This window comes from Perna viridis, chromosome 7 (assembly GCF_037379345.1).
Source record: "Perna viridis isolate PV_CMFRI_1.1 ecotype Kerala chromosome 7, ASM3737934v1, whole genome shotgun sequence".
NCBI classification, from domain to species: domain Eukaryota; kingdom Metazoa; phylum Mollusca; class Bivalvia; order Mytilida; family Mytilidae; genus Perna; species Perna viridis.
The window spans coordinates 11,211,451-11,236,446 of NC_142451.1; the positions used below are offsets into that span (position 1 = coordinate 11,211,451).

General features: G+C 33.7%; 1 protein-coding gene and 1 pseudogene across 1 annotated transcript in view; both read left to right on the forward strand.

The window, feature by feature from the left end:
- Positions 1-803: 803 nt before the first annotated feature.
- Positions 804-24,996, forward strand: part of LOC148611312 (galanin receptor type 1-like) — a 55,916-nt gene continuing 31,723 nt past the window's right edge. Inside the window, exon 1 of the mRNA XM_088591749.1 lies at positions 804-1,468. Coding sequence (XP_088447875.1) covers positions 1,162-1,468 — 307 coding nt within the window. The 5' untranslated portion in view covers positions 804-1,161. The remainder of the gene's footprint in view (positions 1,469-24,996) is intronic.
- Positions 15,757-18,960, forward strand: LOC148611313 (uncharacterized; annotated as a pseudogene).

Sequence of the window (24,996 nt, forward strand, 5' to 3'; positions counted from 1 at the left end):
AGTGGTTTAACAATGCATACTATGATTTAAGGCTATTCCTTTAAATGACAGTCATTTGTTCTGAGCATCATTTCACGAACACGAAGCTCGAATCTCTCATTCAAAACCGTAAAGCTTGTTTGCAATTGATATCGGCGTAAAAATTGCGATTGAACCGGTCTGCGGCTGCGTTTAAAGGTCAAAGAAATATTCTAGAATTACGTTTCTGAACTGTTTATTGATTTATACTCCCTACACATATTAATCGTAGGACATTGCTGACGCTCTATCCTTATAAGAGATGGAGATGATTTTTAAATAATGCTCGATAAATGTTTGATGATAACTAGATATGAATTAGTCAAGGTTTACTTCATAGAAAGATTACTACTGGAATACCTGATTATATTTTCTTATTAAGTTCAATCAGATACCAAGGCTATAATTTATTCATACCTGTCTGTTCCATAAATGAGAAATAAAGATACTGATTATTTATGATCGTCCTCATTTTAACAATGCTCCTAATTTAACTGAGCCTAAATTAATAGAAAGCTATTTAAAGAACCCTATTCTATTTTACAGTCTAAGATTGTTGTGAATATTGATATATTTAATTAAGGATTGGAATTTAGCATCGTACAACTTCTATAACGATATTGTATATAACCCCTTTTATTAATTTTTAAAGCGCTAATTATGACACTAAACATGTGTTGCATGAAATTTAATAGGAGTATAAAGATTGCATTGTGTATAAATGTATATGAAATGTTTTATGAATTGAACGAAATATTGATAGGTATGTACTAGTTAGATGACATTTAAATAATCCTCAAAATATTATCTTCGTCACGTCTATTTGGAATCTGGTCCGATTTTGATCGACCGCCTATGATATAATAATTATTATAATGACAAATGTTGTAGGAAGGCAATAAAATATAAAGAATTACATTCATACTGGTTGTCGCTGATGTTTGTGTAAAATGTTCTTTTTAAACCGATTTGAAATGCAATCTAATCATGCTGGCCTTCCGCATAAGGAACTTGTGTTGCTGTAACTGAAGACCAACATAAACTTAATAACCGCATAAAATACAAAGCATCTTCACGTGGTTAGATTGATCCATGCAATAGAGAGATTTAGAACCAGAATGATACAGACTGATAGAGACAATCATGGAAAATATAACTGAGATTGAATACGTTGAAGACCTTAATATTAGTGCTGAAGATATTCTTTCAAATGAACCAAATTGGGAATATAGATTCGTACTTCCGGCTATATTTATTATTTTTATGCTTACTGGAACGCTAGGCAATGGGCTAGTAGTTTTAGTTTTTATCAAAAACCAAACATTTCGTACTATCACTAATATGTTTTTGTTGAATTTAGCAGTGACAGATTTAATGTATTTGTTGTTTTGTGTTCCATTCACAGCTACTAATTACTACAAGGGATACTGGATTTTTGGCAATGCTTTATGTAAGTAATGTAATTATAGGTTGATAAAATATTTGGAAGCAGTAATATAGGCGATGATGTTATTTTTCACCCAAAACAAAATAAGCCTTATTGACAGCCTAAGTAAAGTATAAACAAAAATTTCATTAAACATATTTAACAAATGTTAATCGTACTGAATGAATATAAATTTTGTATAATGAAACCGTGCACACTTTATATACGGGCACATTAACAGTTGAAAGGAAGTGAAATACAACCATGAGTTCATACAAGGTCGGTTTATATTTTATTTGGAAGATATAATAATACCATAACTTTGGGAGTCTCGATAGAGTCAACCTTATGCTAATGATAATGGTATTACCTTACTTTCTTTAAAAAATGGTAGATTGATTTGTTTTTATCTTCCTTTGGGGGGGGGGGGTAATGATTATAGATAATCGTATAATCAATAGGAGGTAAATATATTTTTTTACCAAAAATGAATTAAAAGGTTTTTTTCTGATAGTTGGTTTTGTTCTATGATTAGATTTTTGTAGACTGCTATATCCATGTAAATTATGCAGCGTGGTCCAACTAAAACTGTTGAAAGCTTTATAAAACACTACGAAACATTTAATCAATTTGTAATCAGGTCGATTGAAGTGACATTTTGTATATCAAATTAAAGTATTTCCTTAAACGGAAAAGAATTGGAAAATTATTTATAGTTTTAAAAACCCCACGGCGAACAAGTCTTGTTTCTTACTTTACATTAGTTACGAAAATTTTTTCCCAAATTTTATATTCTGCATGGTTTGGTATAAACCATGTTAAAATATAGTACATGTTTATTTCTTTGTTTATTAACTGTATTAGAATGGAACTTAGTAATTATACCTTTTAATGAGAAAGTTTCAGTTGTATTGGATCTATAATAAACACAAAAATAACATTTAAAATCGAATCCTTGATGTGTTTCTTTTGCAATGCATATTATTAAGAATGTTTGTATAATTTGTATAATGTACTTTTTTTCTACTCTTACCAGATAATATAATGAATGTATTGATTTAACGAAAGGATTTAAATGTACCGGATTGAATTTCTCGATTCTTACTTATATATTTGTTTGAAATTGATGTATTTTGAAAACTAACCAGCCAAACATAATTTCCTGAATGAAATATTACAGAATGCATTAACGAATAAAACTAAAAGGACTTAAAACCCTTGACATAAAACAAACCTATGAAAGAGTAATCAAGTGAACCAAGGTTACAGCGGCAATCAAAAGAATTTAATCCAGGGACAAAGACCAGACATGGAAAACAGACATACACAAAAAAGAACATAAAGTAACTAAAATCATACATACAAAGTAACAAAACCAAATGAGCAACTCGGACTCCACTAAAAACTGGGAGCATGGACCAGGTGCACCGGTAGGGTACGCGTCCTCTGTTTTTCTAGAAACACCCGCCGAGTTGCTCATAAAAAGTCAAGTCTGGGGTAGACAAAGAGGAAAGGAAAACTATGACCCGTCGAATAAATCAGTTTTCAGTTTTTTAAGAATAGAAATCTACCCCAAACACATAAGCATAAAACATTTTGTTACTTGATTAGAAAATATACATATTTTTTTCCTTTAGAGACATGGGAACCATTATAACAAAAGGAGATAACTTAATACGGTCAAAGCAAAACGTTAACACAATTTTATTGTTTATTTGATTTTCAATGTCCTCCTTTTGGTAATGGGTTAAAATGATTTGCGTAGTAAATAGCATATGCTTATTTGGATGGAACCACAGTAATTGTTCAAAAGATGTATATGCTAGATAAGTGTAGTAAAATCTATAAGGATATCCAGTATATCAAGTTTTGAACAACTGGGCTCTAATGCAGATGGTCTATTATATCCGTAATTTTGTAAGCATAAAAAGAACAGTTTCTTTGACGATTAACATAAAGTAGTTAAATGTAGGACATATAGTTTTGATAACCTAACATCTTGTATATTTATTTAATAGGTCAACAACAAATCTTTGTCTTAAGCGCGTTTGTATTTGAGTCGATACAAATAAATCTTCAATCAATTCATATGCGGGAGTACTAGTATATGATAAAGGCTTTATTCAGTTTCAACGATAACCGCTATCATGTCTTCATTTTTGATGATGCAATATTTTAAAGACATTGATACTATTAAACTCCTACGCAAGGTAGTTTCTCATGGTCAAAAATTCAGAGAACCACACGTCTCAATTGGAAATATAAATTTCAAAACCATAATAACTGAGTATTGTTGAAGATTATGCTAAATCATTGAGTAGGAGAGAAAAGGACCAAGTACCAGAAGTCTAGTCCTTGTCAGATCGGATCGTATTGAAAATCTCAAGAAGTTTGTCAATAAAAGATCCAAGCCAATTTTCTACAATCATTAGGCAACTGAATGACTTTCTTTAGTCTTTGACACATATGTTATGCCTTGCATACAAAGCTTCAAACAACATTGTATTTGTTTGAAAACCCCCACAGGAAATATGTCTGAAAAGGTTTCTCACCAAATTCTTTTTCAAATATCAGTCCTTGGTGGAAAAAGTTTCTTCTAAAACAATGAGTAATGATTGCTATTTGTAAATTATTCTTTTACTGATATGATCACTTGATTAACCAATTATGACACTAAAGCATATGGTATTTAATCATCACCAGTATATTCAAGCCGCAATGGAATAGGGGGTTTTGCGTGCTGTAAATCCCAGATTTTACCCACTATTTCATTTGAAATGCTTGTTCCAAGTCAGGACCATTACATTGTGGAACCAAGTACTCCGGTGATGTAAGATCTGTTTGTCAGATTTATATTGGGCTTGACTTGATTTTGGATTGGATTAGTGTTCGGTAATTTTGCCGTTACCCTTCCCATTCATAAAATTAAAAAAAAAAGGTTTTGTAGAACGTCAGCAAAAATACTCAAATGCAATCAATTAAATAAAAAAAAAACCGCATATTTATCTAAACAATCAGATAGATTATAATGCAGTTAATACGTTGTGTAGATACTAACAGTTTTGACAAGTTCATTATATAAAATAACACTACCAGTATAATCGAAAATGTAATGATGTTTGTATTAGTGTTTGATATATAGGAATACTGTCGCCGCTAGCATAAGAATGCATTTGAGTCAAAGCCACAAGAAACTGTTTCTTGTTTATTCAGACTTACGTAATCATGACCAATGATTTTATTGTCATATATTTATTTACATGTGGGTAAAATGACGAAGTAAATGATAAACAAATTAAATTTAATACTGGCATCTTAACTAAATGATTTTGCATATCATGAAATATTTGATTTAATCATTTTTTTAAATAAAACTAATACATTCACAGTACATGCCATGAAGAAACCGTTACCTGTCCCAATATGGTATTAGTTAAATCAATTTGAACACATAAATACTACAAAACATCAGGTCATTGTAGGCAAATACCAGCGTCGATTTTCACAAAAAGTCTTAAGCGTAAAATTGTTCGTAAGTAATCACGTCACAACCTAAAATAGAATTGTGACTTCATAATTTACGATCAATTTCACACTTACGACTTTTTGTGAATTTGACGCCAGGTACATCGATAGTATAATAGAAACCTTGTCTTACTCAGTAATGAAACTACGCATAACGGTACACATTTTTACAATTTACAATTATAGACATGTATGAAGTTGTAAATAAATGTGATTTAAGACTAAAATGAGGTCTCGAACTGGATCAATTAAATTTCACTGAAATCAGTACTTATAGTGGCCTTTTGTACGATGTCAAAGTCATTGTATCTGTATCATTTTTATCGGGCAAATGTTCAAACGTTAATTTTTCGTTTATCTTTGCACCTGTTTCGATTAAGATCTTACAAGCAGCATCTATTGGTTCCCGAAAATCTAACAAAAATGACTCAACATGATCTGCAAGCATCCTTAAAGAAACTTAGGTAATACATATATCTTATAAGTACCTTCTTGTGATATTCTATGATGAAGTTATGTATAAAGGTTAAGTACAATAAGTTATGACATTGATTAAATAATGTTGTGATATTGAAAAGAGATGGTGTGTGCTGTATATTCATAGTCAATTGACAACCTGAAACACTTGCCGTTAGTGATAATACTTGAACACAAAGAAGTAAAATTTGGAAAATTTAAAATTTAGGGAAATAAAGAAAAAATGAGTTTTGGAAGATCGATCCTTGGACAGTATATGTATACAAGAGGTAACAAAAGGGTAAAGAATGTTAGCTGTTGAGACATTTTTTTTCAAAACAAATCAGCAAATACATCTGTCTTTTGTAAGGTGTGGACATTTAACTAAGTACACGTAGCCTAAAACAGCATGTAATATCGGGTTTATTCCAGGGCGTTGACGTTCTTATATTAAGAAACACGTATTCCCTTACTAGTTAAAACCTCATGGAATGATTTGTCTGTTCTAACTACGATGGACATGTAGCTGGATGATTTGTTTGGATTGACAAGCTATAGATATAGTGGTGAAACTAAATGTACAAAGATGGGGATTTTCTTGATGTTATAAAAATGGAAACACTATAACAAAAATACATGATGAGAAAGTCGCACAACACAAGACAAAAAGAAGGAAACACAGAAAAAAACAAGCTCTTCAAACTCAATTAAAAAAAACAGAGAAGATACTGTATCATAAATTGTTCTATTGCGTAACATTTAAGTTATGAATACATCCCATTACTAAAGGTAAAGGTAAGTCCTGTTAAATGACGTCGTATGTTGTTGCGCATGGTTCTATTTTAATCGTATTCACAAATTGGACAAATTGTTCTATGTCAATATTTTAATTCAATTTAATTACATTAAATGAATGAGAATGCATTAAGTACATCAAAACTCAAACATGAGAAATTTTGTTAGTCATCATGAACTCTTGAATCGTTACGATGTTTACTTCTGCACCATGAACACCGATTTGTTCAACGAGTATTAATTTTCCTTTCCTCTTTCGTCCACCCCAGACTTGACTTTTTATGAGCGACTGGGTGGGCGTTTTTAAAAAATCAGAAGACGCTTACCCTACCTATCCACTTTGTCCATGATACCATTTTTTAGTTGAGCCCGAGTTGCTGATTGATTTTTGTTGCTTTGTACGTATTATGTTGGTCATTTTATGTTTGTCGTTGTGTGTGTCTGTTTTCCATGTCTGGACTTTGTCCATGGATTACATTCGATTTCTGCCAGAATCCATTTCCTGATTACTGTTGCAAACATGATATAATTTCGAACGGATACTGTTATGGTCTCGCTAACCACTTCTGGGTCAAATGGCCACTCCCTATATAGCAAAAAACACACTGAACCTAGAAATATGCATTGTAGGTGCATTATTCTGATCAAAAGTAGTCAAAAATAAAGCTGAGAATGTGTACTTTATAATCATATGCGCAATTTACTGCAAAAATGTATGAATATTATTTACATGTTTGAGTAATTTGCCTTCATGCTGTCAGTTAGCAGAAAAGGTAAAAATGTTGATTTTCATTTTTTTTATTCAGGCAAATTTTGTGAAGAATTTCTATAGTCATCGTGACATTAGAATAATGAATTTGAAAGCCTTATTTTTCAAGCTTTGCTATGGTATGCAACTTTAAGGTGTCATTTGTCCTGGGAATTCACTTTGAAACATTGAAAATTACTTGTTTAACATATAAAGTAATGGAACCGTTAGAAGTAGTTAATGAGACCCATACTTTTAAAGGATACAGTAATATTTCCTTTCTTTTTGGATATATAGTTGTATTTCCTGGACTGTCCCTCGCACATTAAATTACAATCAAATTAAGTAAAATATCAGGTTCATAATCGATAAGACGGTTTAGGTTTTCGTATATGAATTAATTGATCCACCAAATGACATCATAAATTTAAATCAATCTATTCGACCCAAATAATAATGCATAGTCAATTTGAATCATTTCCAATTACAATCTTTATATTGTGACCTTAAATGTGTCTTATGTCATGTAGTAAAGTTATTATAATGATCCGTTTGAGATCTATAAATCTCCGGGGAAAATCTAAAACAAATTGCATTTCAAAATAAATATTCTTTTCTACTGTAGATCCTTTATTATATTTTCAGAATACACTCAAACTTTGGGGAACAAGTAGTGTCTACATAGTAAAAAAAATACATTTGTTCCTTCGGATGGGTTTGTGTACCAGAAAATACTGAAAACGACGGTGAGACAGCCTACTCACATAAATCACAGCCACCTTTGATTTCCACTACATAAAAAAACAGAAATGTTTTATGCCATCGTAAAGCAACAAAACCGTTATAGTATCAATTTTTGCTTTCTGTCGTAGTAAGCAGATATTTTTAAGAAACATGAGTGACATTCATTGCTTCATTAATGGCGTTTGCTCTTAGCAGGCTATCGTTAATGCTGCATGGTAAATGTCGATCATTCAATTTATTCAAAGATATATCCCCTAGACTTTGATTTCGGTTTTGAAAAAAAGGTTTATCAGAATATAAAATAAAACTCCTTTTACGTCTTATGAAAGAGTAATCAAGGGAACCAAGGTCATAGCGGTAATCAACAGAATGTAATCCACGGACAAAGACCAGACATGGAAAACAGACATACACAACAAAGAACATAAAGTAACTAAAATCATACATATAAAGCAACAAAAGTAAATGAGCAACTCGGACTCCACTAAAAACTGGGAGCATGGACCAGGTGCACCGGTAGGGTAAGCGCCCTCTGTTTTTCTAGAAACACCCGCCGAGTTGCTCGTGAACGATTTCATTTCAAGGGCATCAACAGTTAAAACATAAAACATAATCTGATATTTTTAGAACATCTATTTAAATACAGGCTGGTCCTGTTGATTATCTGAAGAAAACAAATATTCCGGACTGGTTGTGTTCTTAATTATTTTGTTTTATGATGTTTTAGGTAAAATGAGATAATGGATTTGGACAAAAGAATCATTTTTTCCGACGCTGTCGGTATAGTTTTGCCTTTAACCCTTTTCACCTTAAGGACGCTCTTCTATGAAAACACAAGTCCCCTGATCGCAGTTCTTTCTCCCGATTGGCTAAATACTGATAACTTAGTGACGTTCGAAAAATCTGTATCGAAAATTTGGAATTGCGTTCGAAAAATAATTTATCGGAACCTCAAAAATTGCGTGCCATGTGTTATTTTCTTGAAAGAAATGTAGAAACTTAGAAGTAAAAAAGAACAAAATTTTACTGCGTCAGCTATCTTTTTTTTTAAAGATAGTACTTGTTTTTTGGGTTTTTTTTATATTTTACTTGCAATATTGAAGAGTTACTATCCTTCATAATGCTTGCTATATCATCTTTGTCTCCTTTCTTCAAATCAATACCTAAAATTCAGCATCAGGTTTTTGCGCTTATTCAGATCAAGAACTGCAATAAAATGTCCGTTTTTTTCTACCACGGTTCGATCACTCCTGGCTTTAAAAATAAACTATACTAAGTATTACATTATTCGGAAAGTTTAGCAAAAGAAAAATATGGCAAATTGCTGAAAGGAACCGAATCAGATTTTTTTTAAATTTTGCTATCCTGACTTCGAACTTATGGAAACAATTTCCGAGAGGGTGGTGTGTAGAATCTAGAGTGTCGGAGAATACACACTGTTCAATCTTTAATAAATTACGTATTACAGTCGTCACATATGTTATAGAGGAGAGGAATTTTTTTTACCAATATAATTTGTAGGTCCAGATGGACACAACATGTTCACAGTGGAGTTCGTAGAACTTTAAGAAAAAAATAATAAAGTCAATCTCGAGGATACATAACATTTTTCCATCAGTTAGAAATTCCGCACGAAGAAAAAATGCAAGATAGGCAATATCAATTCTAAAAGCGTACAACTTTTAAGGAAGATTAATACCACTTAAACAAGGAATAGTTAAAAATATACAACTGGGAGTTGGAATACTGACAATACGATAGGTGCAGTCATTTCATTTCTTACGCGAGTATGTCAAGGTAATATTAAGCCTTTACAACGTCTTCATAAATCATAATTTTATTCTTGGTTTAGTATAAAAATAAGAGGTTATCCATGTAAAAATCAGGCAAGTCACAATAATTTTCTTCAGAATTATTGGTTTCATCGTTTTTTGTTTTGTTTTGTTTTGTTTTTTTTTTTTTGCAAAGACACTTTTTGATTGATTTGTCGATTAAAATATTTCTTTCTGTTTGGTTCTAATATCATGCAGTAGATGTTAGGTTACTGAGACGACGTTTATAATATTCTCTAATATAACTTATTTTGAAGTTGGTGCTTTCTTGGATTAGCTTAATTTTAATTGTTTTTGGTTTCTTTTATGTAATTAATTGGTCATATCCTCTGTACTGTTTTGACTTCTGATTTTACAGATTTAGTATTGAAATACATGTATTTTGCGTTGAAATATAGCGGGAATAATTAACCGTAATGAAAAGAGGGGGTAGGTGCGCTATAAAATCCAAGTTATCCCAACATTTATTTTGGAAATGCCCGTATCAAGTTAGGACGATGGGGGGTTTTCCAACTTTCTGTTTTTTTTTCACCAAGATTTTGCCATTCGTTTTTTCTTCATTATTCCTTTTTATTATTGCAGAGAGTTTATCAGTTCAGTAATTTTGTAATTACCCTTCATTATCATGATTTGTATTTTTATTACAATTTGATTTTAGGCTATGCCTATGATGGACGGAGCTTAATGTGTGCCCACAAACTATGAAACTAATCACTTTCTTCTGGGAAAGCTAAATACATTTCTACATAGCCAATGACTTCAAAATTATCAATATGAGACAGGTGAATCCTGAAACGCTCAAAAAGAAACATAAGTTTATGCCAACTTCACTTATTCTCCTTATTTCTTGTTACATGATACTTATTGATATGGTCCGAAATATATTTCGTTCGAATTGTCCGGCATAGGTTAAATACACGGTACCTATAAACTACAAAAGTTTTTTCTTAAGATTTTAAAAAAAATTCATTTCGTTTTGTTTCATTCTGGCGCGATTTAATTCGTTTTTTAGAGTTCAATTCATTTTCATGCATTTTGTTTCGAGTTGCTTCGTTTCGATTAACTCTTTATAGATTCTCTTCGTTTACGTAAACCGGACATTGATGCTTTTGTTGGTAGTAAACAGGTAACAGAACCCAGTTGATAATACAATTATGAACGCCCCTCCCATCCCACTTCTCGGGTGCGTTTTAAGCAGGTAGACCTAGGGTAAGGGACACGACTCTTAAAATCATTGAAATGTTTGTATTCAGCATTTTACATGTAAGCACCAAAGTTACTTGGATTGATTTCATTCTGTTTCAAACGAAATCTTGATAGGCTTTTGTGACATTGAATATGATACAAGCATATTACTGATTTCAAGAGTTGTGTCAGTGCATCCGCACTCGCACAATCTTCTTTCATGTCCACTCACTTCTATCAGAACATTTTTTAGCCATTCAAAGTTCTAGTCTCACATTCTACCCGCTCTGTCCAAACGGTTAAAAACTATCAAAACTCCTTAAATAATGACTTAATTGTACTGCACGTCGTCGAACCTCTCGCTGCTAGAGCTGAATTTGACTTCTTATTTTGATGTTTTTGGTTTTGAGCACTTCTTGCATTCATTTAATTTTTGCGACTAAGTACTTTGTTGTAATGGTGCTACTGTTACTCCACGAAATATATGATGTGTGCATCATATCGAAATATGAACTAAAATACGAATGGTAATTTTGTACTTAACGAACTCAAATAAACAAAATTTAATCAGAAGTAGGTTTCTTTAAAACGCAATTCTTTGTTTAGACCAACTGTCTTTTATAGAGGGTGTGAGAAGGGTGGTCAGAGATTCACACTTCAAACTAGGACCATACGTGTAAACATCATGTGTGCTGCAAATTGGTTGGTGAATACAGACTTTTGCTATTAAACAAATCGTTCAAGCACTATTGTTTTGAATCGTGCGTGTCGAATAAATGGTGGCAATAAGGCTTATGTGTTTTAAAATAATTCCTATAAGTGGGGGATATAAACGTGGTTTACAAAGAATATAAAGGCAATTGATACCACATAAACAGTACTTCCATTATAGTATATCTTTTTTTTGCTTGAAGAACTATCGTGTAGTTAAAGAACTAGGAGGAAATCATATAATAAGTTTTTTTTTGGTTTCTTTTGTGATATTTTCCTTGTATTATACTGTAGGGAATCTCATTACATAATGCATGCATGATATTTTATCACGTGTTGTTTCTTTGAAAAACACCGCATTAAATAATCTAACCTGAAATCCGAAGATGGTCTATATGGTAATGGAATGCATACTTTACTTTAGCAATTCAATATCCATAAAAAACACAAATATAAAATGTTTGATGTAGTTTCTGTGTTCTTGTGGTGTTTAATGTTATCTATTTCCCGTTATTGAACTTCGTGCATTTTATTATTAATTTTATAATTTACCATGTACACTGAAAACGCTTTGGCAAATTCATTATGTGCAAAGTGATTTCAAGAAGGTTGTCTTTCTTAAAAGTAAGGAGCTGCTTGATAATTATTATCAAACCGATGACACTTTAAGTAAAGTCGTAAGTCATTAAAATATAGAAAAGCATGCATGAATTTCTGAAACTCAATAAGAACTAGTACCATTTGTTTAGATTGATAAGATTATTGATATATAATGTGTTCTAAATAATAGGACTAAACGAGAAGAAAAAGTTATTTAGCTTCAATTTTCTCACGCTCCATTAATTCAAACAGCATAGTAATTTTGTAATATAAACATCATTTCTTGTGAATGTGAGTTCACTAGTGAAGGCCGACACAAACAAATCAGACAAACAAATAAAATAAAGTGTTAGTTGTTAATGCTTAAAAAAAACTAAATTATATAGTCAAATATAAACGTAGAAAAAGAATTAAAAAAAAAACACAAATCAATTTTTAGACGGAAGGTTGTGCGTTCATCCTCCCCTGTAGATTGTTTTCAATAAATAATCTTTTAATTATGTAATGTATACTGATTCAATGATGACGAACTTGTTTTTAAACACAGTGCCTTACCACATCGGCAATTCTCCCATCTTAGGGTCAGAACATTATTATACTACTGGAGTAATTGTACATGCAACAGCAATCAAAAAGTCCTTACTAGCTTGTTTATGAAATTAAATGTTTTGTTATAATAGAACAGGAAAGTGGTTTCTTTTATATGTATCTTAAAATCAACAGACGTGAATTGTTTTGAGAGTTGTTGGTTTGCTCTTGAATATGTCTAAGAAATTCGCATAATAAATATAAATGATGCCAGAAATAGTAACGGTTGTATTAAAACTTATATAACTGTAATCAAATGAAAAATAATCCGTAAATAAGACAAGGAAAAAGATGCAAACAACAAAGAACACAAACTATAAAAAAATAACATGTGCAAAGAAACAAAAATAAATCACAAACCTGGATTGAGAGCATGGACCAGGTGCACTGGTTGGGTAAGCATCCTCTGATGTTTTCTTCAAATTATCAATAAATCAATAAGCAGTAGCTGTAAAGATATGCAATACATTCACGTTTCCGACACATTTACGATTATTCACATATCATAATATTAGCAAACATATATGTAACTGTTATTCTAAGTCGATAATAAATTCAAAGCTTATGGCTGTGTTTAGTATATTATTAAGTAGTCAACAATCAGTTGACTATTTATTTACGGAAAATAATATTCTAATACATTATATGCATATTAATGTGATATCATTTATAAGACAATGCTAAGAAAAACGTTTTTGCTAAGCTTCATAAAATAATCACAAACTTATTACGTAATACAGTAACAAAACTATTTTTGGACTCGATGGTTACATTGAAAACTTCTTTGCTTAACAAGTATTAACAATTGATTTATGATTTTCTTGTTCGCGTCAACCCTTCAAGAATCAGCCTTTATAACTACCAGACAGGAGGTGATTCATGCATGCCATAAAAACCGATATATTCAGTTTTATTTCATATTTAGAAACCGTTACAGACCATATAAGTAGCTGTCTTTGTAAGAGTCATGCAAAATCTGACAAATGCGATACACCCCAAAAAAGGCTACATATTTTTTTTTATTTTTGTAATTTAGTTGTTTTATGGGTCTTTACTATGAAATGTGTAATTATTCATTCAAATCTTTCTGTTCTTAAGAGATAATCCACATTGAAAATCTAGTAGATTCTATTGTATTTGAACGCCATTTACAGAGTTATCTCCCTTAAATTTGAAATCTACAGTGCATTCTATATAATTTTTATCTCCTGAGAGCACGGTATGAAAAACCACATGTTAATATCTGTTTACTATGATATTTCAAACAAAATATCAAAAATAAAAATATGTACGCTTTTTACCCATTAATCATATTTTGCATGATCCTTAGCTGGAGTGCTACATAACAAGTCTTAGTTTGTCATTCGGTTGTTGCACTTTTGAGTGTGAGATAAAACCATATAGATTATATGTGAATTTGGCACTTTAAAAATATATCGTTGTACATTTGGTTGATAAAACAAATGCAGATACGTAAGCAGAAAGGACTATAGTAACGTAAAATATGTCAGATGTAGATATAGAAAGCACCGTTTGGTTTGGTTGGTTTTCCTTCACCTTCTATTGACAATGTCTCAGTGTTTTTGACTTTGTTTGACAATAAAAAGTCACGAATAAAAACTTTAAAATGATGTACTATACGGCACTTTTTTTTACTGTTAACTGTCTTTTGAAATCAGCTGACATGGCTAAGGCATCTCATGTATCAAAGAGTGTATGATTTCAAACTGAAATGAAGACGTTTGTTGCGTTTACCTATCGGAACTACTTACAGTTCAAAGCAGATCTTTCATCTATTTGATGGCTATTTTGGTACGGCTTCCCTTCCTCCAATATCTATATTTTCCCATGTAAAATGTCAAACATATAGATCTAAATTAATACTATATAGAACAAGCTGTAAAACCAAAGAAGCCGACGGGGAAGAATTATTTTGTGCTGTTCCCATTTAAAAGCAATATTATGCCAGTTAAAGGTTACATAATGACTGCTTATTGTAAAGTTATATCATGATTATAGTGTGCGAGTCTTAAAGCACAGACAGCATTTGAAATGAAATATTTGTCATATAGGTGCTTATTTTATGACATTTGATCATTGCTTATAGCATTTAATTAAATCTTCCCAATTCGTTCTTCAATTATTGTTCTGGAAATATGAAGAATGCACCTACAGTGAAACCTTCTAAACCAAACCCCATTTAGGCTGTGAAAATGTCCGGTTTAGACAGTTTTTGGTATACACAGGTCCATATGGGAATTCCAAATGTTTCCTGTTTAGACAGGTTTTTGATATACACAGGTTGATATAGGACTTCCAAAATTTTCCTTTTTAGATAGGTTTTCATGGTATTCAATTTATACGAGTTTGTCAGTAAAGGTTTCAAATCAAAACTTTTTTTCAAATAGTCAACAACCATCACGTTACAAATGTTTCTTCTTTTACTGGCAGAGTTGTGTTTTTAATTTGCAAGGTCGTTGCTTTTCCTTATAAAGGGTGGGTATTTATAAAACCGAACAATTCAATATCTTAAATGGGGTTTGATTTAGAAAGGTTTCACTATATTAAGTCGTTGTCATGCTACTTGAAAGTTCCTAATAAACCTCTTCTAAGAGGAAATACTCCACGCATTCTGTAAAACCCTCATATCAACTGATCAACAAAATAATTGAGAAACATGAAGCCTGTTTAGTCATATATTTCCAAATAATTGTAGAGTTATATTTAAATCCTTTTATGTAGGCAAAGAATTACATACCCAAATCCCATTTGATAATAATATATTGTAATTTAAAGCAAACGTAATGTCTACTGGAAGCACCATCATTCATTAACTAAAAAATGAACCCATGGTACTTTTTTTTGCACAGCTAAATCAATGTAAATTATGTAAAAACACAAATTATATACAACAGCAAGTTCTTTTCCTTAAATACCAATCAGTTTTTTTTTTTTCCGGAATTGTGCGAGCAAAGACAATTTCATTGTTTAACGTTAGATGTTTTAGTATAAAACACTAAATTACATTTGGTCTAATGAAAATTAATTGAAATTATTTACACGTGAATTTTACATGATTCACCTGATATTGGTAATTAAAATTTATGAAAAAGTTCACATAAAGTTAATGTAAAAACGTGATTTTCTTGTTATTATTTTACATAAAGTTCATGTACACTGAATGAAGGGTAATAATACAATTACCATCTTGATAAAATCTAGGCAGCAGTCAAAAGGAAAGTCCGTAGAGCAAATGATAATATTGTGACAAAAATGCAGTTTATTTATTACAAATCATTTGCAGATTGTTAACATATTCAAATTTATAATAAGATATCCATTTGTTTGGTTTAGAGTCGGAAACATTATTGGAAATCATCACTTCACGCTTGCGGTTGTTGTAGACGCTTTCTCAGTTTCTGGATGTTTTCGGCGAAGTACGCGCTTTTGGTATATAAAGAGGCAAATTCCTTGCAAAATTGAGTTCAGTTTGTTAGTTTAATCAACAGAGAATGGTTTAAAAGAAATTATTACCGAAAGTGCAGATACAGTTGAAACTTAAGGAAGCCAAGAAGTAAGTTTGGTTTACTAAAGCCTAGAAGTTCCAGTATAATTTTGAAGCTTGTGGTTTACAAACAAGTAGTTCAAGAAATTTTAGGATAGTTACAAACTACCGGGTTGTTCGATACTGTAATTTCTCTACTTAGGAAATGGTCGCAATCCCTCGAACAGGTGGTTTGTAACTATCTATGGGCTTGCTTGAAACATAGTGTTTCAAAGACTAGGTGTCTCGGGTGCAAGATGCCACAAGACTAGGTGTCTCAGAAACAAGGTGTTCGGGGACTAAGTGTCCCGGGAGCTAGGTGCTCCAGGAACTTGGATTAAGGCTAAGTGGTTAGTTGATTTACTTAGTGTATGCGTTTGTTGTTTAGACTCCAGGTTTTATTGGTAGTTTGGTTAATTTAGTTTTAAATCAAGTTTTAATATTGAAACACCTCAGATTCTGTGAAAACATATACGAACGGCATTTTAACTTATTTTGAATTTGATAAGTATTCAAACACGACGAAAACGTTACATAATTTGGTGGCAGGGTGGGATCTGAGAAACTTCATTATTTTGTGTGCATTGTTTGATAGAATATATATATGCTTGCAAGGAGCAATTTAGTCATTGAATAAACGTATAGATTGTTTGAAATAAAATATTCGTAAATACGTTGTCTTTATATTATTGCCAAAATGTCCCGAACATACGGGGACGAACTGTTGTATGACCTTGAAATTCATGATTCTAAACAACTGACCAGGGACATTGATAAGCTTAACTGGGAAATAGACCGCATGAGAATGAGTAGTCATAAAAACTCCACAGACTTTGATCAATCCACGCCAATTTATCCAACAATGAGTTCAAGGCAAAGTGACTCGGGGATTGGTAGGTCTAGAACTCCAAAACCTGACTTTGACAAAACTAAGGCTACGCGTTAACATAAACTTGTTGGGATAGGGGCAAAGTCAAAGATTTTATATCATGCTAGTGTAAATGATTCTGCTTCACTGGAAGTAGTCCAAGATAATAGAGCTTATTCTGATTCTGTTCTTGACACAAACTTCGTCACAGAAATACGAAAGAATGCTGTGCTTAAGTCAGAGGACTCAATTGAAAAGAAAATTAGCTCTATCCCTGAAGCAAAAATGTTGTAAAGCCTAAATGACCGGAAGGGGCCATGGGTGGATTATAAGTCCCATTTTGATGCCTGTTCAAGTATAAATGATTAGTAAGACACTGGAAAGGGTTTGTATCTGACTGTGTCATTAAGGGGACAAGCCCAGGGAGTTCTAGGAAATTTGTCTGAAGATCAAAGGCAAAATCATAAAGAGCTTGTAAGGTCTCTTGAGGAGAGGTTTTCTCCTGCAAACCAGACTGAACTTTATCGAACGCAGTTGCGTGAACGCCGTCAAAACGCTGCGGAAAGCCTTCCTAAGTTAGGCCAGGACATCGGGCGCTCAGCAAACCTTGCTTATCCAACAGGTCCAAATGACGTTCGTGAAACACTTGCTACGGAGCAATTCATTGACGGACTTAAACGTGTTGACATGAGACTTCGAGTCAAAGAAGCTAGACCATCAGACTTAAATGAGGCCATACGACATGCCGTCGAATTAGAAGCTTCCAATAAAGCAGAGCTTAAGAGAGAAGAGAATAAGGGTTTCTTAAGGACTACTGCACTTGACAGTGACACTATAGAGACAAGCGATGGGATGTTAGATCTCCTCAAGAATATGCAAACAGCACTGACTGATTTGCAGAAAAACAGAGGACGCTTACCCTACCGGTGCACCTGGTCCATCCTCCCAGTTTTTAGTGGAGTCCGAGTTGCTCATTTGCTTTTGTTACATTGTATGTATGATTTTAGTTAGTTTATGTTCTTCGTTGTGTATGTCTGTTTTCCATGTCTGGTCTTTGTCCCTGGATTACATTCTTTTGATTACCTCTATAACCTTGGTTCCCTTGATTACTCTTGCAGAGAGAAGTAAAGACTTTGAAGGAAAATTCCAATGGGTCTGGACAGTTTCCTTTTAGAAGGAATAACAGATTTAAAAGGACAAGGAAGCTGGATGTTTTAAATGTGGGAAATTTGATCATTTCAAGAAAGATTGTCCGGAAAGTAGGGTTATGAGTGAAGGCTCAGGAAACCACATCTGGGAAAAAGAATGGTACAATAGGGGTAAACAAACTGGCCACTGAAGCCGGAATGTTCATTGAAACCATAGTCAACGGTACCAATGCAAAAATGTTGATTGATACTGGACAACAGTAACTCTCATATCAAAGAAACTATTTGATAGCATGCATTCGCATGTAATGACACAAATGGACAGAGAAATACTTACTGGCAATGGTTCTCCATTGACTTTATGTGGGAAAACCATAATTGATATAGACATTAATGGATATGTCTGTTCAAACATAGCTGTAGTAGCTGACATAACTGTTGACGGTATATTGTGAATAGATTTTCAGAAAGCCCAAAATTGTGTCATTCGATGTTACTAAAGGTAGTTTTAGTTAAAGGTACAGAAACCAGTTTACAGTTTGAAGTTCAGGTAGGTCGTTATAGGGTATATATAGCAGAGACTGTAAAATTGCCCCTACGTAGTGAAGTACTAGTGTCTGGGACCGTCAAAAAACCAATTCTTTCCAATGAAGAAGTTGGTATTGTTGAACCAACACAAGAATTTGTAGATTCAAATAAAGGTTTATTAAGTAGAATGTTGGTAAAGAATCGTGAGAAGGTTCCTCTTGGATTTATGAATTTGTCCGATTAAATTCAAACAATACATGAAGGCACTATAGTAAGACGACTAAGTCCCGTCGAGGGGGTAATTACACCAGAACCAAGGGCACTGTGACAGAGAACGCACGGCCCTCTCATATGCAGCAACTGTATACTAATACAGTTAAAGATTTATCTGAGAACAAAAGGAAACTGGTTAAAACTTTCCTTATCAAATATTCAGACGTCTTTTCGAAAACAGATTCTGATCTAAGCAGGACCACTGTTGTTAAACACAGCATCAAGACAAATGAAGTCAGACCTCACGTGGAACCACCAAGACGGGTTCCATTTCTTTTACAAACTGAGGTTGATAAAACAATTGATGACATGTTGGAAAAGGGCATCATTGAGCCATCTGTTAATCCATGGGCCTCATGGATTGTTTTAATAAAAAAGTAAAAATGGCTCTACACGGTTTTGTGTAGATATCGGATGCTTAACAGCTCGACAGTCAAGGACGCATATCCATTACCAAGAATCGATGATTCACTTGAACAACTTTCCGGAGCTAAATTGTTTTCGACTCTGGATTTGTGTTCTGGGTACTGGCAAGTAGAGATGGAAGCCTCAGACAGGTTCAAGACTGCGTTTGCAACACGAAAGGGTTTGTTTCAGTTCAGAGTACTTCTCTTCAGATTTTGCAATGCTCTTGCAGTTTTGAGAGGCTAATGGAAACAGTACTTGCAGGGTTGGAATGGGAGTAATGCTTAATATATCTTGACGATATCATTGTGTTTGCAAACAGTTTTGAGGGGATGTTGAAAAATTTTGCATTAGTTTTTTAAAGATTGAGATTGTCTGGATTAAAGCTTAAACCACGAAAATGTACGCTATTTGCCACAGAGGTAGAATCACGTTATGTCTGAGAACGGGGTCTCTACTGATCCACAGAAATTGTTAAGAATTGGCCAACGCAATCAAACGTAACTGAGGTAAGATCATTTCCGGGTTTCTGTAGTTACTACAGACGTTTCATCGCGAGTTTTTAGCTGTCGCAAAACCCTTCCACAAACTTACAGAGAAAAATAAGAAGTTTGATTGGTCATATGAATGTGATGAAGCTTTTCTAAAGCTGAAAGAGTGCCTCACCACAGCACCCGTCTTTGTTCATCCTGATTTCACGAAGTCATTCATACTCGATACTGACGCAAGTGGCACAGCCATTGGTGCTGTACCTTCCCAGATTCAAGACAGCACTGAAAAAGTTATCGCTTATGCCAGCACAAGCTTGTCGAAATCAGAGCGTAAATACTGCGTTACAAGAAGAGAACTTCTTGCAGTGGTTCATTTCTCAAAATACTATCTTTATGGCAAAACCTTCAAAATTCGTACAGACCATAGTTCGCTTCGCTGGTTACTTAATTTTAAAAACTCAGAGGGACAAATGGCGAGATGGTTACAGGTCCTGTCATCTTACGACATGGAAATCGAGCATAGACCAGATGTCAAACATAGAAAAGCCCGATTCTCTTAGTCGATTACCTTGCAAACAATGTGATCATTACAATGTTGTGAGAGACAAAGAAACAGGGTATTTACAGGTCATTCCGTGTCAGAATAGTAAAAGGTCAAACAAAGACATGATTGTTTCTGTGCTCAAAGAAGCTCAGAGTTCGGATAAGGACATAACGATGGTAAAGGAATGGTTAGAAAAAGGTCAAAGACCATCCTGCTATTTTATGCGAAGCCTTTGGACACAATTTAACCAACTTTCTATTGAGGATGAATTGGTTTGTATGGTCTGGCAGATCATGGGTACAAACATAGTTTATCGTCAAACTATAGTACCTTTAAGTGAAAGGCGAAAGATCCTTGAATACTGTCACGACGTTCGATCGTCGGAACACCTTGGAGTTACAAAAACATTAGGTAAGATAAGGCAAAGGTTTTATTGGCCTGGTCAGCAAGATGATGTACGAAGGTATGTCGCGGGCTGTGAAAACTGTACAAAGCGCTAGCGGCCATTGCAAAAGAAACGTGCTCCTATGCAGATAGTTCAAGCAGGCGTACCAATGGAGAGAATAGCTACTGACATTGTAGGTAAACTACCTGAAACGGAAAACCATAACAAATATACAGTAGTTATTTCAGACTGCTTCACTAAGTTGACTGAGGAATTTCCAACGCCAAATATGATAGCTCGAACTGAGGCCAAGATACTTGGTGAAGAAATAGTAGCTTGTTTTGGAATACCGTATTCCATACATTCAGATCAAGGTGCAAAATATGAAAGCAACTTGTTTGCAGAAATGTGTAATCTTTTAGAAATTTACAAGACGAGAACTACATTTCCCAAGCCCGATGGTATGGTGGAAAACTTAATCAAACCCTAGAAGTGATGCTCAGTTCGTATGTAGGATTGGGATACACATTTGCCATACGTGATGATGGCATATAGAGCTGCAGAGCATGAAACCATAGGAGGAACTCCAAATTTGCTCATGTTTGGGCGTGAAACAACAATGCCTCTTGATCTGATTTATAGTATGCATCCCAGTGTGAAATCGATGCCTGTCAACCATTGGGTATGGGAACTAAAGGAGCGTCTAGAAGATGCCCATACATTTGTCAGGACTCGTACACAGCAGGCTATTTTACGTCAGAAAACGTATCATGATAAAAAGTTGTTTTGGCGAAAATTTGAAAAGGGAGATGAGGTTTACGTATTTTTTCCTCAAAGAAGGGTTGGTTGTTCGCCTAAACTTACATCCTTTTGGAGGGGTCCTTTTAAAGTTTTGAGGAAAATATCCAATGTATTGTATGAAATTGATTGTGGAAGAGATTGTAAATCACAGATCATCCATTGTGAAGGGTTAAAGGAGAAACTATCTAAAAATTGAGAGGGGAATATTTTGATTCCTCTTATATATGAAACAGGACTCTGACCAAGAGGGTGAATATGATATTGAGGAACAAGCTGTTCCTGAGACTAGAGAACAATTTCGCTCGAGACGAGAAGTTCGTCGTCCTGAACGATACCAGGATTTCGTCTGTGATTTCTAGATATTATTTGTTGAACGTCGCCTAGTGTATATGCTGTAGTTTTAGGAGGTGAAACTCTAGAACCTTTTGTGTGATTTGAGTCCTATTGTGTTTGCAATTTCTGTGTATTTTGTAGAATATGGCTAAAAGCAAGACAACACGAAGGGTTACCTAGGAGGTAAAGATTGTTGTTAAGGAGACATGCCCCATATGTAAGAAGGACTGTAGTGACAGTGATGACTTGAAGAACCATGTCCTTGTTTGTGCTCAAGAGAAGAGCAAACCACGACAGCAAAAGTATTTGCGCCAACAAGGAAGGTGGTATCGGAGCCATTAGACACATGCTTAGAAAGCAACAAAAATGTTGAAGTTGAGAAAGATCAAGGTGTTGACTTGTTTAGTGACAAAGAGCCAGACACAATTGCTCACGGCAATACAAAATAGGAGTCTAACCCAGATGTTGCACAAGCAAGAAACATAAAGAGAACCTTTGAAGATAAGGCCGTACTGGTAGAGGGGTTACGGCGCAGGAAATATATAAAAAACTGTTACTTAGTACATTGAAAATAACAGGAAGTAGAGCAGACAGTCTTCGAAGAATTCTGTACATATGGTTAAACTTTGATTGTATTTGCAGGGAGGAAACCAGAAATTATAGAAATTATGCGAATCAGTTGTTGTTATTTTTTTCTATGCGTCCTTCGGATGAGACGTAAAACCGATGTCCCATGTACAGGGAAACCTCACGCCCTGTGCATGTAAAAGAACCCTCATGTAAGCCAATAGTGCTTCTTGTCGAGGCTAAATTTCAGAACTTGATTTTTTGATAAAACATTCTTTAACGGTGACAATCAAAATTGTTTCAATATTTACAGGTCTTACTTTTGCAAAAGTAACTTGAATATGATATTTAATTGTTGGTCATGCGAGGACGCATGAAATCGGAGGCGTGGGTAATGTGACAAAATGCAGTTTATTTATTACAAATCATTTGCAGATTGTTAAAATGTTCAAATTTATAATAAGATAACCATTTGTTTGGTTTAGAGGAAACATTATTGGAAATCATCACTTCACGCTTGCGGTTGTTATAGACGCTTTCTCAGTTTCTGGATGTTTTCGGAGAGGTACGCGCTTTTGGTATATAAAGTGGCAATTCCTTGCAAAAGTTTGTTAGTTTAATCAACAGAGAAAGGTTTGACAGAAATTATAACCGAAAGTGTAGATACAGTTGAAACTTAAAGAAGCCAACAAGTAAGTTTGGTTCACTAAAGCCTAGAAATTCCAGTATAATTTTGAAGCTTGTGGTTTACAAACAAGTAGTTCAAGAAGCTTTTAGGATAGTTACAAACTACCGGGTTGTTCGATACTGTAATTTCTCTAGTTAGGGAATGGTCACAGTCCCTCGAACAGGTGGTTTGCAACTATCTATGGGCTTGCTTGAAGCATAGTGTTTCAAAGACTAGGTGTCTCGGAAGCTAGGTGTTCCGAGAATAAGTGTCTGGGGAGTAAGTTGCTTCGAGACTAGGTGTCTCAGAAACAAGGTGTTCGGGGACTAGGTGTCTTGGGAGCTAGGTGCTCCAGGAACTTGGGTTAAGGCTAAGTGGTTAGTTGATTTACTTAGTGTTTGCGTTTGTTGTTTAGGCTTAAGGTTTTCTAGGTAGTTCGGTTAATTTAGAACAATCAAGTTTCAATATGTGTCATAAATATTGAAGCACCTCAGATTCTGTGAAAACAGATACGAACGGCATTTTAACTTATTTTGAATTTGATAAGTATTCAAACACACCTAAAACGTTACAATATCAGGGTATCCAACCCAACCCAAAGTTGGAAACTTTCACGAGAAATTCACATCAATTTCTCTTGAATTTAACAGGAAGCTTCATTCACTAAATTTTGTGCGAACACAATTTGACTGTGTACATGTATTTGTAGTTTGCAAGTAACATGTAGAAACCGTTTTTCCCATTTTCGAGACTAGTAAAATTTAGTCGTACTGGAGAAATTAAAACAAAGAATGAGAAAAATATTGATATTTACAAGTAAATAAAAGGATGATTAAAAGGAATTGATTTCACATTATTCATATAGTATCTCTCTGTAATGAAATCGTTTTTAATGAAGAACTTGTGCCCACCTGATTGTTTCATTATCTCATACCTCGTTTTTTACAAAGAGTAATCAAGGGAACCAAGGTTATAGCGGTAATCAAAAGAATGTAATCGAGGGACAAAGACCAGACATGGAAAACAGACATACACAACAAAGAACATAAAATAACTAAAATCATATATAAAAAGTAACAAAAGTAAATGAGCAACTCGGACTCCACTAAAAGCTGGGAACATGGACCAGATGCACTGGTAGGGTAAGCGTCCTCTGTTTTTATAGAAACACCCTTATGATGTTCTTTCTTTTGTATATTTTTGTTCCTTCCTCTATTAGATTCTCGTCCCTTGACATTTCACATTAACAAAACTAACAGTTTATCCAAGATTTAGCTTTCTCTTTATATCATGAAAATGTCAACACTATGAAGATATTTTCATAACTTAAGAATTTTTTTGTCGATAGATATTTGTATTCTTTCACTGGTTGAAAAAGTGTAAGGACTTATCCAAATGTTGTTAAACATAAACACTGATGTACAATTATTAGTTTAGGATAAAATGTCTAATTTATATATCTTTAATCAGAACAAGTGTTGTTTAACCATACTTCAATTAAGTCTCTCTAGTGAGAGAAAGATTTCTCCTTTTGTTTTTTTATCACCGTCTCGTTTGTCTCATGGAAGCTTGTTCTCCTCATGTGCGAGGTTCTATAACCGATGTGGCCACGCATAAGACTTTAAAATTGATAACCTATGCATCCCATGAAGCGCGTGTCAGACAGGATATATAAACTCTTACGGCTGTTAAAGCACAACAAAACTTGAATCAGTTGAATTAAAAAAACGTGATCGTTCTGACATGTATGAACTGTCTGTCATAGGAAGTAAAACCACAATCAATCAATCAATCAATATGCATATTATTAGTAT